Consider the following 14,045-nt stretch of genomic DNA (forward strand, 5'->3'; position numbering starts at 1 on the left):
AGCGCAACTCTTTTGGGTTATAATGTCTATGAACACAAGTTTTTAGCTCATTGAAGGATCGTTTTGATAGTTGTGCTTGATAGTTGTGCTTGCGTTGACGAAGGTTGTGTGTGGCAGTTTTGATTGGTGGTACTAAAGGATGGATGACGTGGTTGAATCTTGCTAGTGCTTTTTTTTTGAAATGTGTCTTTGTTATGACGTGTGTAAAATGTTGATATGAAATGTTGCGACTGTTGGCAGGTGCGAGTAGTGCGTGATCGCCGTGTTGTCTACGGACGACAAACGTTTGGGAAACGGTTACATTTAGAACACTTTTAACATCGTTTGGTAAATGCTGGGCAGTGATTCTGAGCAGTTACATTTGTTGTTAAATATTCTGTGTTGGTCACCTTCATTAAATCCAACTTGAAAATGTTCTGTGTTGGCCACCCTCATTAAATCATTAAATCCAACTTGAAAATGTTTTGTGTTGGCCACCTTCATTAAATCCAACTTGAAATTATTCTGAGTTAACCACCTTCATTAAATCCAACTTGAAAATGTTCTGTGTTGGCCACCTTCATTAAATCCAACTTGAAAATATTCTGAGTTGATCACCTTCATTAAATCCAACTTGAAAATGTTCTGTGTTGGTCACCTTCATTAAATCCAACTTGAAAATGTTCTGTGTTGATCACCTTCATTAAATCCAACTTGAAAACGTTCTGTGTTGGTCACCTTCATTAAATCCAACTTGAAAATGTTCTGTGATGGTCACTTTCATTAAATCCAACTTGAAAATGTTCTGTGTTGGTCACTTTTATTAAACCCAACTTGAAAATGTTCTGTGTTGGTCACCTTCATTAAATCCAACTTGCTTTTCATGTTTGTTTCCTTCCCATTGAACGCTTTAAAATTGTAGATGATTTTGAATGCCGACGAAATGGATCTCGATTATTATTGTAATTATTTATTTTATAATTTGAATTTTTGTCGCTTCTTTAATTATGTGTTAGTCTGTTCACGTTCTTACTCTCGTTGGATTTGTATTTTTTTTATATTATTTTGAACTGTATTAAGTAATGTTGTAATTTTTGCTATTAGTGAATTCTCCAAATCGTTACTGTCGCAGTTCGAAATGTTAGCTTCTACCATTTTCGCGGCTTCCAACAACTCATATATGTTACCCGGTTGCATGTACGTCACTCCTTTTTAAATGTCATCTCTTAAACCTAGCTCAACGGCTGAATAACGGCTGATTGATGTCATTTTCATCCACATCGGCACTGGAAGCAAGTGCATGCATTCTGAAAAAGTAAACATCCACTGATTCTCGAACACCCTGTTTTGCTGTCCATATGTCACTTCAAGTTTTCCAGCGCAACTCTTTTGGGTTATAATGTCTATGAACACAAGTTTTTAGCTCATTGAAGGATCGTTTTGTCTCCGCAGGTAGTCAATTAAGCCAGTGATTAGCCGCAGTTCCAGGTAACAACAGATTCCAAAGTGACAAATGTATTGATTATATCATCAAAATTGATAAGAGATGCTCGTTTGTGTTCAATTGAAATTATGCTTAAATTGGAAAGTCTCCCCTGTCCCATTGTACTTCTCATGTAGTTTTTGATGATTTTGAGTTTACTGAAACTTCGTTCTCCAGATGACACTGTGACAGGCAACGTGAGAAAGATTCTCAATGCAGTAGTGATGTTAGGGTAGCCTTCTTCTTTATAAATGAGACTTAGCATTTCTTTTGATGTGGCTTTTTTTAAACTTTTGTCAACTGTCAAAGCGTGATGCTTGAAACTTTCTATTTCAAACATGAATTCATCAATGTTGAGATCAGCTGAGTATATATTTGCCAAATTTTCGGCTTTAATTTTTAGATCTGCTGTCTGCATTTCTTCAATTTTAACACCACTCAAAAACCCAAACGTACTGTTTACATTATTTAAAGATTCAAACCTGTCACTAAGTTCTGTAATCACTCTGTCAATGATTTCTAACATAGTCACTTGGTACATATTTTCAACACTTGTCAGAGCTTCATCATTGCACAATTCATCAGCTATTTTTCTTTTCATTCTTGGTCTCTTTTCTGAAAATGCAGATGTTAGATTATTCATTTTTGCTAACAATTTCCCCTCAGCGATGGCCTCAGATGGTGCAGACTCTCTGCAAGACTTCATAAGTGTCAAAAGACCTTTGAGGTTTTGGGCAGCCAAATCAACTGTTAAATCTTTTTTTTTGTAAAAATTCGTTAACATGGTTAATCTTTTCTTACAATGCATGCCAAAATCTAACCATCTTCGTCTCTTTTCTGAAAATGCAGATGTTAGATTATTCATTTTTGCTAACAATTTACCCTCAGCAATGGCCTCAGATGGTGCAGACTCTCTGCAAGACTTCATAAGTGTCAAAAGACCTTTGAGGTTTCGGGCAGCCAAATCAACTGTTAAATCTTTTTTTTGTAAAAATTCGTTTACATGGTTAATCTTTTCTAACAATGCATGCCAAAATCTAACCATCTTAGTCTCTTTTCTGAAAATGCAGATGTTAGATTATTCATTTTTGCTAACAATTTACCCTCAGCAATGGCCTCAGATGGTGCAGACTCTCTGCAAGACTTCATAAGTGTCAAAAGACCTTTGAGGTTTCGGGCAGCCAAATCAACTGTTAAATCTTTTTTTTGTAAAAATTCGTTTACATGGTTAATCTTTTCTAACAATGCATGCCAAAATCTAACCATCACGATAAATTCAAGTTTTTGAATATTTTTCAAAAGAGAGCTGGCCTCATTCACAGTTTGAGGAGTTGAGAAATCATAGTTTTTAAGATCTTCTAGAGTCTGCAGAACTTTACTATAATGTTTATATACAGCTTCGACTGCATCTAATCTTGCAGACCATCTTGTTTTGCTTTCAGGTTTTAATGTTATCGGCACATTTTCTTTGAGAACTTCCCAACGTGAAGTTGAAAGTGCAAAAAAAGAATACAAGCTGTTCAAAGTTCCAAAAAATGTTCAGGCAACTTTTCATTAAGTTTTTTCCAATTGGTAAGTCCTTTTTCTTTAGTTAAAGAAGACATTTGATTTGAAGCTAAGTGTGGAAACAGTCTGCAGGGAATACAACAGAGAGCTTTATTACTTTCACTATAGGCTAACCATGATCTTTTCATTTTTTCTCCATTTTTGAGAACTTTATAAAACCAGTCTTTAGTTAAATTGCGTCCTTCTCGGCTACTGTTACTCAAATTTGGTTCAGTTAAATTTTCAAATCTCATTTTTGTTATGAAACATCTTTCTGAATCAGAAAAACTTTGTGGCCATGAACCAGGATCACTGAAATCAAAAGGGAACTTAGATGTCTTTTGAAGACTTGTTGTGGGGTCTTGTTGAGGTAATAATTCTTCTACAGTTTCATTTGTTGGATTGAAGTTGAACCAAAATACTTTCTCCTTGATCTCTTCTTTAGCTTCCATGTCATCTAAATACGAAATATTTAAAAAAATTATTTTATTCAAAAGGATGCATAATTAATACACATTGTGCATAATGTTCCATTATTCAATTAATAAAATTTGAAATAATAAAAATATTTACCTGATTTTTCTTTTGAGCCCTCTTTATCACTATTCACTATAATACTAACATTAACATTAGATTTGTTGAATAACGTTTCTAATTTTGGCGTTAGTGACAGCAATTCTGTAATTCTTTAGCAATTCTTCTGTATTCAGCTCCACTAAGTTTTTTTCTGCCATCCATTTTTATTTTCTAACATGAAAACGACTAAACTAACCTACTATACTATACGACATTTTTCGCGGCGTGATTTTAAATCAAATAAGGGAAAGATTACAAATAAGAAATAAGATAAAGATTCTGCTCATAATATTTGCGTTTATATTTTAATCTTTACATAGAAAAAAAACAAACCAAAAAAAATTAAAAAAAAATATAAAAAAATCAAATTTACTTTGATCCATCATCCATATTATAACAAATGCGAATAAATTTTTCAAATTTTTAAAAAATGTCTAAAATTTGCCGCCCCTAAAATTTGCTGCCCGGGGCGCTTGCCCCCTTTGCCCCCCTAGTTCCGGGCCTGCTCTACCGCGTTGTATCATTTAAATAAATTATACCGTGTTATATTCGGATGAGAGATTGTAAAGTTATAAAAATGCACGTAACGTTTTCATCCTTGTTGTATGTTTGAAATCAGTAAGAGAGCGAGCAGCAAGAAAATTTAAGTTTCCGTTGTGTAAATACTACCAATACTAAATAAACCATCGTTCCTCAAACAAACCCTCGTTCCTCTTCTTTCTCTTCCCTTTTCCTCCCTCTCTGCTGCCTCGTTCGTTCCAAGATAATTCATACTAACTAGTTTTCTCTTAAACGATGTTACCTATTAACTTATAATATATAAAATATATGACATACGTCTATGTTTAACTTATCTAGCTAGTAGGATGTATTGTGTGTGTGATGTGTGTCATGTAATAATATACTGTATCAAAATTTTTTATAATGACATTTAAGCAATACAAAAATTTGATAAAAAAATTATGAACAAACAATTTTTTGCACAATAAATCACAATGACTTTGTTAGTTAAATAATTTGGGTTACAATAAAATTTGATGTAAAAAACTGTAAAAGTGAATTTGGGTTTTTCTTATAACTGCACCAAAATGTAAAAGTTTAAGACGAGGGAGGTCCATGCTAGGCTACTGCTGCTCACAGAGAACGAGCGTGATGTGGCTGGTTGGAAAATATATCTATATGGAATTCAAACTACATTATGCTAGAATTCATTCAGCAAGAATGCCTTCTTATCAACACATTGCCACTATGAAAAAAACTCTTTTACTGAGTACTGATCGTACGAATATAATGTTAGATAACAAGCTAATTAATAACAAATTTACTATTTTTTAAATAGACCAAACGAGTATAAATGACGCATGTTAATGTATTTTGATGAATGTTGCATGCATGTTGACGCATGTATGTTGACACATGCATGTTGATGCATGCGTGTTGATGCATGTATGTTGATGTCAGTTGTATCTAAGTGGAAAAGCAGGACGATGCGGTGTGTTTGTGTGGTAATGAAAAGCAAACATCTCCCAACGTAGTAGCTCCTTATTCCTCATTGACTCATAAACATGCTGTTGTGTTTTTTAAGAAATAAATTATGCCGGTCGGTTGGTGCCACATCAACATACAACAACCTACATTAGCAAACATCAACATACATTAACGTACATCAAAATACATCAACATACATTAACACACATAAACAAACATACATCGGATAATACAAACCTGGTGTTTTTAGTTTTACCTTTGAAAAATTTTAAATATTTTGCTCGTATTTCATAAATGAAGTTTCCGTAATATTTCCCCACTATCAGAAGCACTGGGCAGAGTGGTTCTTGGATCATTTATGTTTGCCAGGGGTGCAGAGTTGGAACATTGGACCGAGATGACAAGCAAGGAAAAAGAGCAAACATCACAATGGCACAACCTGACACAGTTGTGACGCAACGTTTGTTGAAACTCCACTCCATACAAGACGAAAACTACTTTTTATATCATACAACAGGACAAAATCATTCTGTAGGTCATGCCTCACGCAACACCTGTTCCTCTGAACTTTGAAAGTGTTTATGACCAAAGGCACATTAATTGTATGAGACCGCTAAGCTTTGATGTTAACTTATTTCTGCTTTCGATGGTTTTTATTGTCATTGTATATTTCATTTTCATTCCTACTTATCCGTGCATTGTATGTAATGCTTGTCTACATACGTCATTTTGATAGTGAGCAGTTCGTTTAAATGTGTACCTTTTCAGCGTTTTTTCGGCTAGCCAAATAAAGTTTATGTTTTTGTTACATATTATATACGTATATAACTATATAGGTGTGTGTTTGTGTGTATTTATAATACAATAAAACACATGCCTAATTTTGTCGTGCACTGCAAATTTTGTTAATTTTCTAAATGTAACTGTTTTTAATTCCTTGAAGATATCAGCTAATGTGTTTGCGTGGTTTACATTTTCAATCAGACAAAACAAATTTGGAAAGGGCTCCATTCGTGTGCATTCAGCATGTCTTTGCTTGCGTGATAACCTGCCTTCCTTTACGCGTTCTTTAAATTAAAGTCGATTTTCACTTTTCTAAAAGTGTTAACAAACAAAATGCAAAAAGCAATCCTTTTATTTTGATTGTTTGCAATCGCAATTGTTAAAATAAATTGAATAAAAGTAGATTAATTAAATCTTCATTAATTTAAAATTTTAATTAAGGTAAAATTAACATTAGTATGAATGTGTACATGATTATTAGTTATTTATTAACCGTAATCTAATATTGTAAAATATAATTATTTCTAGAACTTGATCAAGCTATACATTTGAATGAATTGTAACACATGGAGCAGATAGGTTCAGGTTGAGTGCTTGCAAAGGAACACTGGAATGATCTTAAGGAATCTGCATCCGATTAGTTAATAGTTGCTGATATACTTTATTTTTTCCACTACCGAAATGGAGGAAATGATTGCCAGTCAGGCCATCAGAGTTTTTGCATCTAGTTAATCCAAAAAGAGACAACTAAAAATCAATAATTTTATTTTTTATTTATTAATTGTTATCGTTATTATTATTATTGTGCTGTTCTTGTGGTTTTGATTGTAGTAGATGTTTTTGTATTTGTTTTTCTTGTAAAGAACCACCATCCATTACCTCGCCTACAGCACGACGCATGATTTCTTCGGGAAACATGCCATTGTTGGATTTTCTTTTCTTATTTCTTTTTTTTGTCTGCAAATCAATTATCATAATAATTATATAATCATTTAATAATTATTTTATTAATTAAGAAATCATATTTTACATTGGAACAAAAATTTGGCTTCTATATGAACTAATTTCTTATTGAAACGTCAAACTTTCATGTGGAAGTGATCACAGTATCATTACAAATAATTGAACAATTACATTCCAAACCAAATATTAACATGTCTAGAAATCAGTCAAGAAATAAAAAATCAGAATTAAACAGTGCAACTGACGATTTTCATCGCAGAAAATAATTTGTTAACTACCGGTCGTACTAAAGTACAGATTAGGTTACTCTATAGGAAAAATTATGTACGGCTTAACAATTATTTGATTTGTCTCACTGTACTCCATGTCTCAACGTAGCCCACCTTCCCCTACTCCTTTATAATCATTGGTCCTGTTTGAAGATTTTTTAACGGTGAAAAAAACACGTGCAATTGCACGTAAAATCAATCAAAAACTATTATAATGATCGATATTATCGTAATTATTAATTCCTGAGTGAAAGACCGATGTTTGTATAAGAAACTCATCTACATTAACGCTGGACAATGTAACATATGCGTTCAAACATCATATAGTCGGACTGTTTGCATTTGTACCAAGTCACGATGCAACTGTCTGTTACGACATAACGCCCTTGCTGTTACAGTAAAAAAATTAAATCTAGAAAAATTAGCCCTTAAGCCCAGAAACCTTTCCAATAAATTTAACAGTATTCTCGTGCGAATTTATTTTGCTGAAAAAATCTATCTTTGCCAACATGAAATCTTTGTTTGTTGTATTTTTATTGCCTAACCGAATAAACGTATTTTTGTTTCAAGTTTGAAATAATTCCTAGCAAAAATATGTTTAATTAATGAAAACTGCAACAAACTTTTCAACATTTTAACAGCAACTGATGAATTTTTCTGCTCTTCTCGACCAGCGGTTGTTTCAGTCTGGCTACTTTACTATAGGTACAATTAATTAATAATTTGTTAAAAGCAAACCAATCGGCAAATGTTTTTAGAATTTCATTTATTGATTGTACATCCTCTGTTGGTTTCTTAGTAGAAGAGTGTACGACGGTATCGCCTGCACACAAAATTAATTTCGCTCTGTTGTTGGAATGTTGAAGAAGTTCATATAGTTCAAACATGGAAGTTTGAGGAGCTCCATTGTTTACGCTGAGATGTTTGGATTTTTAATATAACTTTTATAAAACTTATTAATTTATTTGTTATAAGAAAAAAAATCTACAGTCAAGTTGTTACAAAAAAATAATCATTATTCGATGATTTCTTAGTGATTCACAAAAAGTTTATCAAAGTTACTTCATGTCAAGAATGATTGAATTGTTTTACTATGCAATGGTAATGTAAAATGCTTCACATTTAACAGTATTGTAAAATGTTTCACATTTAACAGTATTGTAAAATGTTTCACATTTAACAGTATTGTAAAATGTTTCACATTTAACAGTATTGTAAAAGGCTTCACATTTAAAAATTCTATTGCCAATAACTATTTTACGGCGTTGTAAAATTACAGTCGGTTAGGCTATGATATATATCGGAGGAGGTCTACATGAATTTATACAAACGCGATAAGCTAGCTAGTCGTTGTTGAGATCACAAGTGAAACAATAGCTGGAGGATTAATAAGCTTCGTTAAAAGCGAATAGAGTTTATTTGTAAAATATCTTGCTTGAGTTTTGTAAAAATTGTGTTCTTGCTTGTTACGAGCTACGAAATATTTCAGAATTAAAAGTGAGAAAATCAAACTTAAACTGCAAAGAATGATTTCATCAAAAAATAAAATTGTTCATCCATCTGTTGCTGCTGAGAGGCAGATGAGGAATCAAATGCAAGAGAGGTTTAAGATGAAGAAAGAATTGGAGTTGAAATCTCGTAAGTTTGTCGAGTTCTTGTCCATCAATCAGCACGTCAATGAAGATGAACTCAGCACTATGCTACATTTGTTGTTTGTTCAGCAGTACGATGACGTGATTGTGGAAAGAAGCATTTCTTCATTCTGTGGATATGCTCTATGTGCAGCTGACCTAATTGAAGTGCCTAAAAAGAAATATCACATTTCTCATCTAACCTCAACCGTCTATGATATCGAAGAAAGAAAAAAATTCTGCAGCAACAATTGTTTCCTATCTTCAAAGCACCTGAGGAAACAGATATCAGCAGACCCATTATTGGATCGCACCAGGATTTCCACGAAATTTGACTACCTCAGGGATCATTCCAACTTTAAAAAATCTGATGGTATGGGAGACGTCGTACTTCAGCCATTTAGATTCAGTCTTGCTGATGAGATTAAAAAAATGAGTATTTGTGAACGTGATGATGGAGATGATGATGATGGAGATGATGATGATGGAGATGATGATGGAGATGATGATGATGGAGATGATGATGATGGAGATGATGATGGTGGAGATGATGATGGTGGAGATGATGATGGTGGAGACGAGTATGAGAGAATGGTTAGTAGTAGGGATTATGATTATGATGATGACAAAGAAAAAAATAAAAAAGACTCACCAATAGTGAACGTGGAAAAAAAGAAGAAAGCAGAAACAAGAGGTGCTGTGTTGCTGCAAAATTGGCAGCTGCCTCCATTGAGTGTTAATGGGAGGAACAATTTGTTTTAAAGAATAATTTGAGACATTTCATTTTTTTTGTTGTAATAGTATTTCTTTAGATGTCTCATTTTTTATGTTTGAAATGAGTTAATTTTGTCAAAAAATATACAAAAAATTTAAATTAAATAAAGCATTTAAATTTTTTTGAATGACTAATTAATTAATTAATCTCAAACTTACAAGCAAGTTTTATACGCACGTATACTTAATTGAATATAATTAAAAAAAGTAAAAAGATTACAAATATTTTCTCTTTTTGTTAATCATAACTCAAATAAATATTTTTATCATAAAAATCTTCAATTGATAAATAATTTCCTTATCGCAATTAAAAAATTTGGGTATTCATATTTTGGGTTAATATTCGGTTTCAGAAAATCAGATCAATTCTATTCATTTAAATTCCTTTTAATTATCAAACCAAAACATTAAGTGACTGTATAGAGCTTAAATCATTTTTATAGAATGTAATAATTTGGTCTTGTTCGAGTATGCTTTACTTTGAAATGACAATTTGAAATAAACTAAAATGAATAACGATATTATCTGGCATTAAATGTTGTTATAAATCACTTGAAATTTGCATGCAAACGTATGAACGTTTCTGTTTAAATTTATAATATGCCATGTTAAAGTTATACAAATGGATGTCAATTACAATAAAAATTAATTTTTTAGCCAAGGTTTTTTTTTCGATGGAGTTGTTGATTTACTAGATGAGTTACAATTATTAACCTGCCAATTAAGCTACAGTTAAAGTTATCCATTTTAGACCATTTAAAGTTAAAGTTACAGTTAACTTTAATTCTAACAATAACCTGGGATAAAGTCACAGTTGGAAATAACAAAAAAGAACGCTGGCAGCACGTCAAAGGCCAGAGGCAACCGAAAGTGCAAATAGGGTCCTGTGCATGATAAAAAGAACGGTTAAAAGCGGTGATATGATATATCATATTAAATCTTTATGAAGCATTGGTCAGACTTAAGCTGAAATACTGTGTTCAGTTTCGGAATCCAGATTTGCAATAGGATAGACATATGCTTGGAAATATTCAAAGGAAGGCAACAAGAAAGATCAACAAGTGCCACGGTGTGTCAAACAGGGAGGTGAAATATTTTGCGCAGAAACAACTATTCTTCAAACTAACTTGGCAAAAACTGGATTTTGAAATTTCAGTGTGGTCTTATCACGGACACAGTCTCCTTGGATCACTATAACAATCTTTGTATATTAGGTTATGTTTGGCTACTAAAAATTTTTAAAATCATCCCTCAAATAAAACAAGCCCTCTGGCAAATTGCATAGGATATAGATGGGGATCTCTTTGCAAGCGAACCAACTCAGAGTGCCAGGCCAGGCTTTTCACCGTTACCCCATCGCACCGTCGAAACTTTTTATTATTTTAACAAAAATTTAGATTTTAGAAATTTATTTCATAGCTACAAAATAATTCAGTTGGTATAAGATATTTTTACTCAAGAAATTCCAATCAATTTTCCTGTTTATCATGTTGAAAAAATTATTTAGTGATTAGTTGTTTAAAAAAATAACAAATTTCAATAAATTGTAATAACAAAAATAATAATTTACTAATTAAAATATTTTGTTCATGAATGAATCTAGCTAACCTAAAGCTAATATAAGTTAATTTTGGAACATTGTTAACGTACATACGATGTTTTTCAAATTCGAAATTTTACAACTTTCAATAATGTTGTTGCATATTGCAAAAATTGTATTATCTCTTTCTTTTCTTACAATTGCATGTTACCGTTTTCTTTTTTGATTTTGAAAATCTTTGCAACCAGTATCTGTTTTGTTATACTTTAACTGCTAAATATGTTTGCTAATTCGTTTAATTAGACGTACGCTCTGCATTCAAATAAAAATTAAAATTTGCGATAGGTGTGGGCCTAATAAACCCGGGGCCATAAAAGTTACGGGCCCCAGACATTTGTCTTGTTTGTCTATTGGTTAATCCAATTCTGAATTTGAATACCAATTCGTCGTACTTTGTAGGTGTTTGAAACAAAAGATAGTATATATAACAAATAAAGCTTTAGAGTAATATGGCCTTTGATGTATATAATATGAATATGGCAGACGCGTTATATATATATACATTGTTCATATATATATATATATATCACATCAAGGTCAATCTAACAAATATTTGTTGAAAAGTGAGTTTAAATTAAAGTAAACAATCAATTTTTAGTCGGTTGTTTAGTGACTCGCTCTAGTTGTTTTTTTTTGTCAATTTATTGACCTATAAGTAAAAAATTTGTCTATAGTAAGACGTTTGATCGTAAAAAATCAATAAAATGTCAATTACCACAAAAAATGTTTAACGTTTACGCGTTTAATTCCATAGAACTAAGCAAAATTATTAGGCAAGTAACAATTCTTATGCCATGTCCATTATATCCATGAATATGACTTAATAAAAATACAAGTCAACCATGTTTTACAAATTTTTCATATTTTAGCTTTTTGAAAAACGATATTTAAATTTATCTTATTGCTCAAGGAAATGAAGATAAAAACATTACGGAAAGCAGTTTTAAAGTTTCATCCGACAGTATTTAAATCAAACTCTGGCGAATGAAACGAATGAAGCGAATGAAGCGTTTGTTAAATAAAACAAAATTATGTTTGTGTGTGTGTGTGTGTGTGTGTGTGTGTGTGTGTGTGTGTGTGTGTGTGTGTGTGTGTTTACATCCACAATAGGTTCGATGGCTTTTGTAAAATTGGCAAAAATTACAAAAATTGGACCGGAAATATACAATAATTACTAAATAGAATAATTTGTATTACTTTTTACATTTTTTTTAAAGAATAAACTCTCAGCAAAAATAAGTTATTATTTGGAAATTTTGTGTCATTACTGAAAATGGCTTTTTTAGCAAATTTCAATGCGCTGTTGTATAGTAAGAAGAAAATGTTCAAAGTGTTTTTGAAAATGTTTAAATTTTTACAGGGGGTGGATAAAACTTTTACGAGGGAGGCCAAGATTTGTGGTAGTATGGCTTGGCTGACGACCTTGGCTGACGCTGGCTTTTTTGGTTTCTCATGTTCAATTTTTGGTCGATTTTCTACATAAAACGGTCCTTTTTCAGACTTTTATTAAAAAACTGTTCACAACATGATGACCCTGGCGCCTCCATAGATCCGCCACAGATGTTATTTAAAATTGTGCAAACTTCAAACACAAAGCGCCAAAAAAGATTTTATTTCTTTGGATGCTACAGATACTTGGCGATTGTTTCAATTTAATTTACAATGAATGTTAGCCATTCTTATGAATAAATACTCCTATAAATATTTAAATTTATATTCAGATGTGTTGTTACTTACATAAATGTTGCACCGTATTGCCATAAAAACCAATACAGACAATCTACACGCTCGTGTTTGTGTCGAGGTTGTGTTCGGCTTTGTGTGTGTGTGTGTGTGTGTATGTGTGTGTGTGTGTGTATGTGTGTGTGTGTGTGTATGTGTGTGTGTGTGTGTTCTGCTCCCCTCGTGTTTCTTTTGTGTAGTGCGTGTGTCGTGCATTCATCTTGTGTGTGTGGTTGTGTCATTGTAAGAAGCTGCTTTGATGCAGCGGACATCAACACCAACGCTGAACAACATCGCCACATTTGCGTACATTCCCCCAACAATGAAATTATTATTACAATGCCGAAGCAACCAAACCTTTCATAACTCATGACTCTTAACTCCTTTGAAATTCTTGTACGTATAATTTAATCAGTTTATAGCTGAGCAGGTTTTCTTGTTGAAACGAGCTTGTTTGCAAAATCCTTGCGCGGTCTTTTAATTAAACCTATTTATTTAGCTAGCTTTTGATGTTGATTAAGGAGCGGAAAACATCTAAAAATGTTGGAATGATTTATAGTGGCAGAGTTCAGTGAAAGACACAACCAACCTACTTGCCTTCATTCAGTCAATCGTGGATTAAGTACTCGAGCATGCTCACTTGCACTATCATTTATTTCAAGAAACACATCTTGTCTAGTCTGATTAATTTAATTAGAGGAAGATGGCCAAGCAACAAACAAACAAACATGCAGCCTGCAATAACTTCCAACAAAAAGTCTAATTAGATGCTGTAAGTTCAAAGATCAAATTAATTTTTTTTATTTTTAAAATAATCACCCTGATGAAGGTAGCAATTAAAAAAGTTGCCTCCATCGGAAAGTGATTTATTTTGAAGAAGCCTGCAAAACAATCTTTTTCAATTTTTTACATTTTCCATCTTTTGAAACAACAGCAGCTCTACATCACCGAAGGACTTCGTGCTTCTCAAGCAACTTACAAGCTTTTGAATAATTGTCAATATCAATCAATAGAAAATATTTTACACACACACACACACACACAGAGAGAGAGAGAGAGAGAGAGAGAGAGAGAGAGAGAGAGAGAGAGAGAGAGAGAGAGAGAGAGAGAGATAAATATGCGTTGTTCATGTCTTCGCGAATGTCAAGTCACGTTAAAAAACATTAATAACATACACATAAGCAAGCAAAGGCACACACACACGCGCACGTACATAAACACCCACAAAAATA

The 14,045-nt window shown here is 32.6% G+C and overlaps 4 protein-coding genes across 4 annotated transcripts; 2 read left to right on the forward strand and 2 right to left on the reverse strand.

Annotated features, from left to right (window-relative positions):
- Positions 1-1,191: 1,191 nt before the first annotated feature.
- On the reverse strand, positions 1,192-3,798 carry HELRODRAFT_171369 (hypothetical protein; the record flags this gene model as incomplete). Its single annotated transcript, XM_009018092.1, has 3 exons — positions 1,192-1,382; positions 1,754-2,077; positions 3,780-3,798. The coding sequence occupies 3 exons, from the start codon at positions 3,796-3,798 to the stop codon at positions 1,192-1,194; spliced, it is 534 nt and encodes a 177-aa protein (XP_009016340.1).
- A 1,006-nt stretch (positions 3,799-4,804) lies between these two features.
- HELRODRAFT_171370 (hypothetical protein) lies at positions 4,805-5,644 on the forward strand (the record flags this gene model as incomplete). The annotated part of the gene is made up of 2 exons (XM_009018093.1): positions 4,805-4,875; positions 5,398-5,644. The coding sequence occupies 2 exons, from the start codon at positions 4,805-4,807 to the stop codon at positions 5,642-5,644; spliced, it is 318 nt and encodes a 105-aa protein (XP_009016341.1).
- Positions 5,645-6,472: 828 nt separating this feature from the next.
- HELRODRAFT_171371 (hypothetical protein) lies at positions 6,473-7,993 on the reverse strand (the record flags this gene model as incomplete). Its single annotated transcript, XM_009018094.1, has 4 exons — positions 6,473-6,601; positions 6,734-6,811; positions 7,529-7,626; positions 7,972-7,993. The coding sequence occupies 4 exons, from the start codon at positions 7,991-7,993 to the stop codon at positions 6,473-6,475; spliced, it is 327 nt and encodes a 108-aa protein (XP_009016342.1).
- Positions 7,994-8,612: 619 nt separating this feature from the next.
- Positions 8,613-9,479, forward strand: HELRODRAFT_171372 (hypothetical protein; the record flags this gene model as incomplete). Its single annotated transcript, XM_009018095.1, has 1 exon — positions 8,613-9,479. One exon carries the CDS (start codon positions 8,613-8,615, stop codon positions 9,477-9,479), a length of 867 nt encoding a protein of 288 aa, XP_009016343.1.
- Between the last annotated feature and the right edge of the window lie 4,566 nt (positions 9,480-14,045).

Source organism: Helobdella robusta, assembly GCF_000326865.2.
Source record: "Helobdella robusta unplaced genomic scaffold HELROscaffold_20, whole genome shotgun sequence".
Taxonomy (NCBI): Eukaryota; Metazoa; Annelida; class Clitellata; order Rhynchobdellida; family Glossiphoniidae; genus Helobdella; species Helobdella robusta.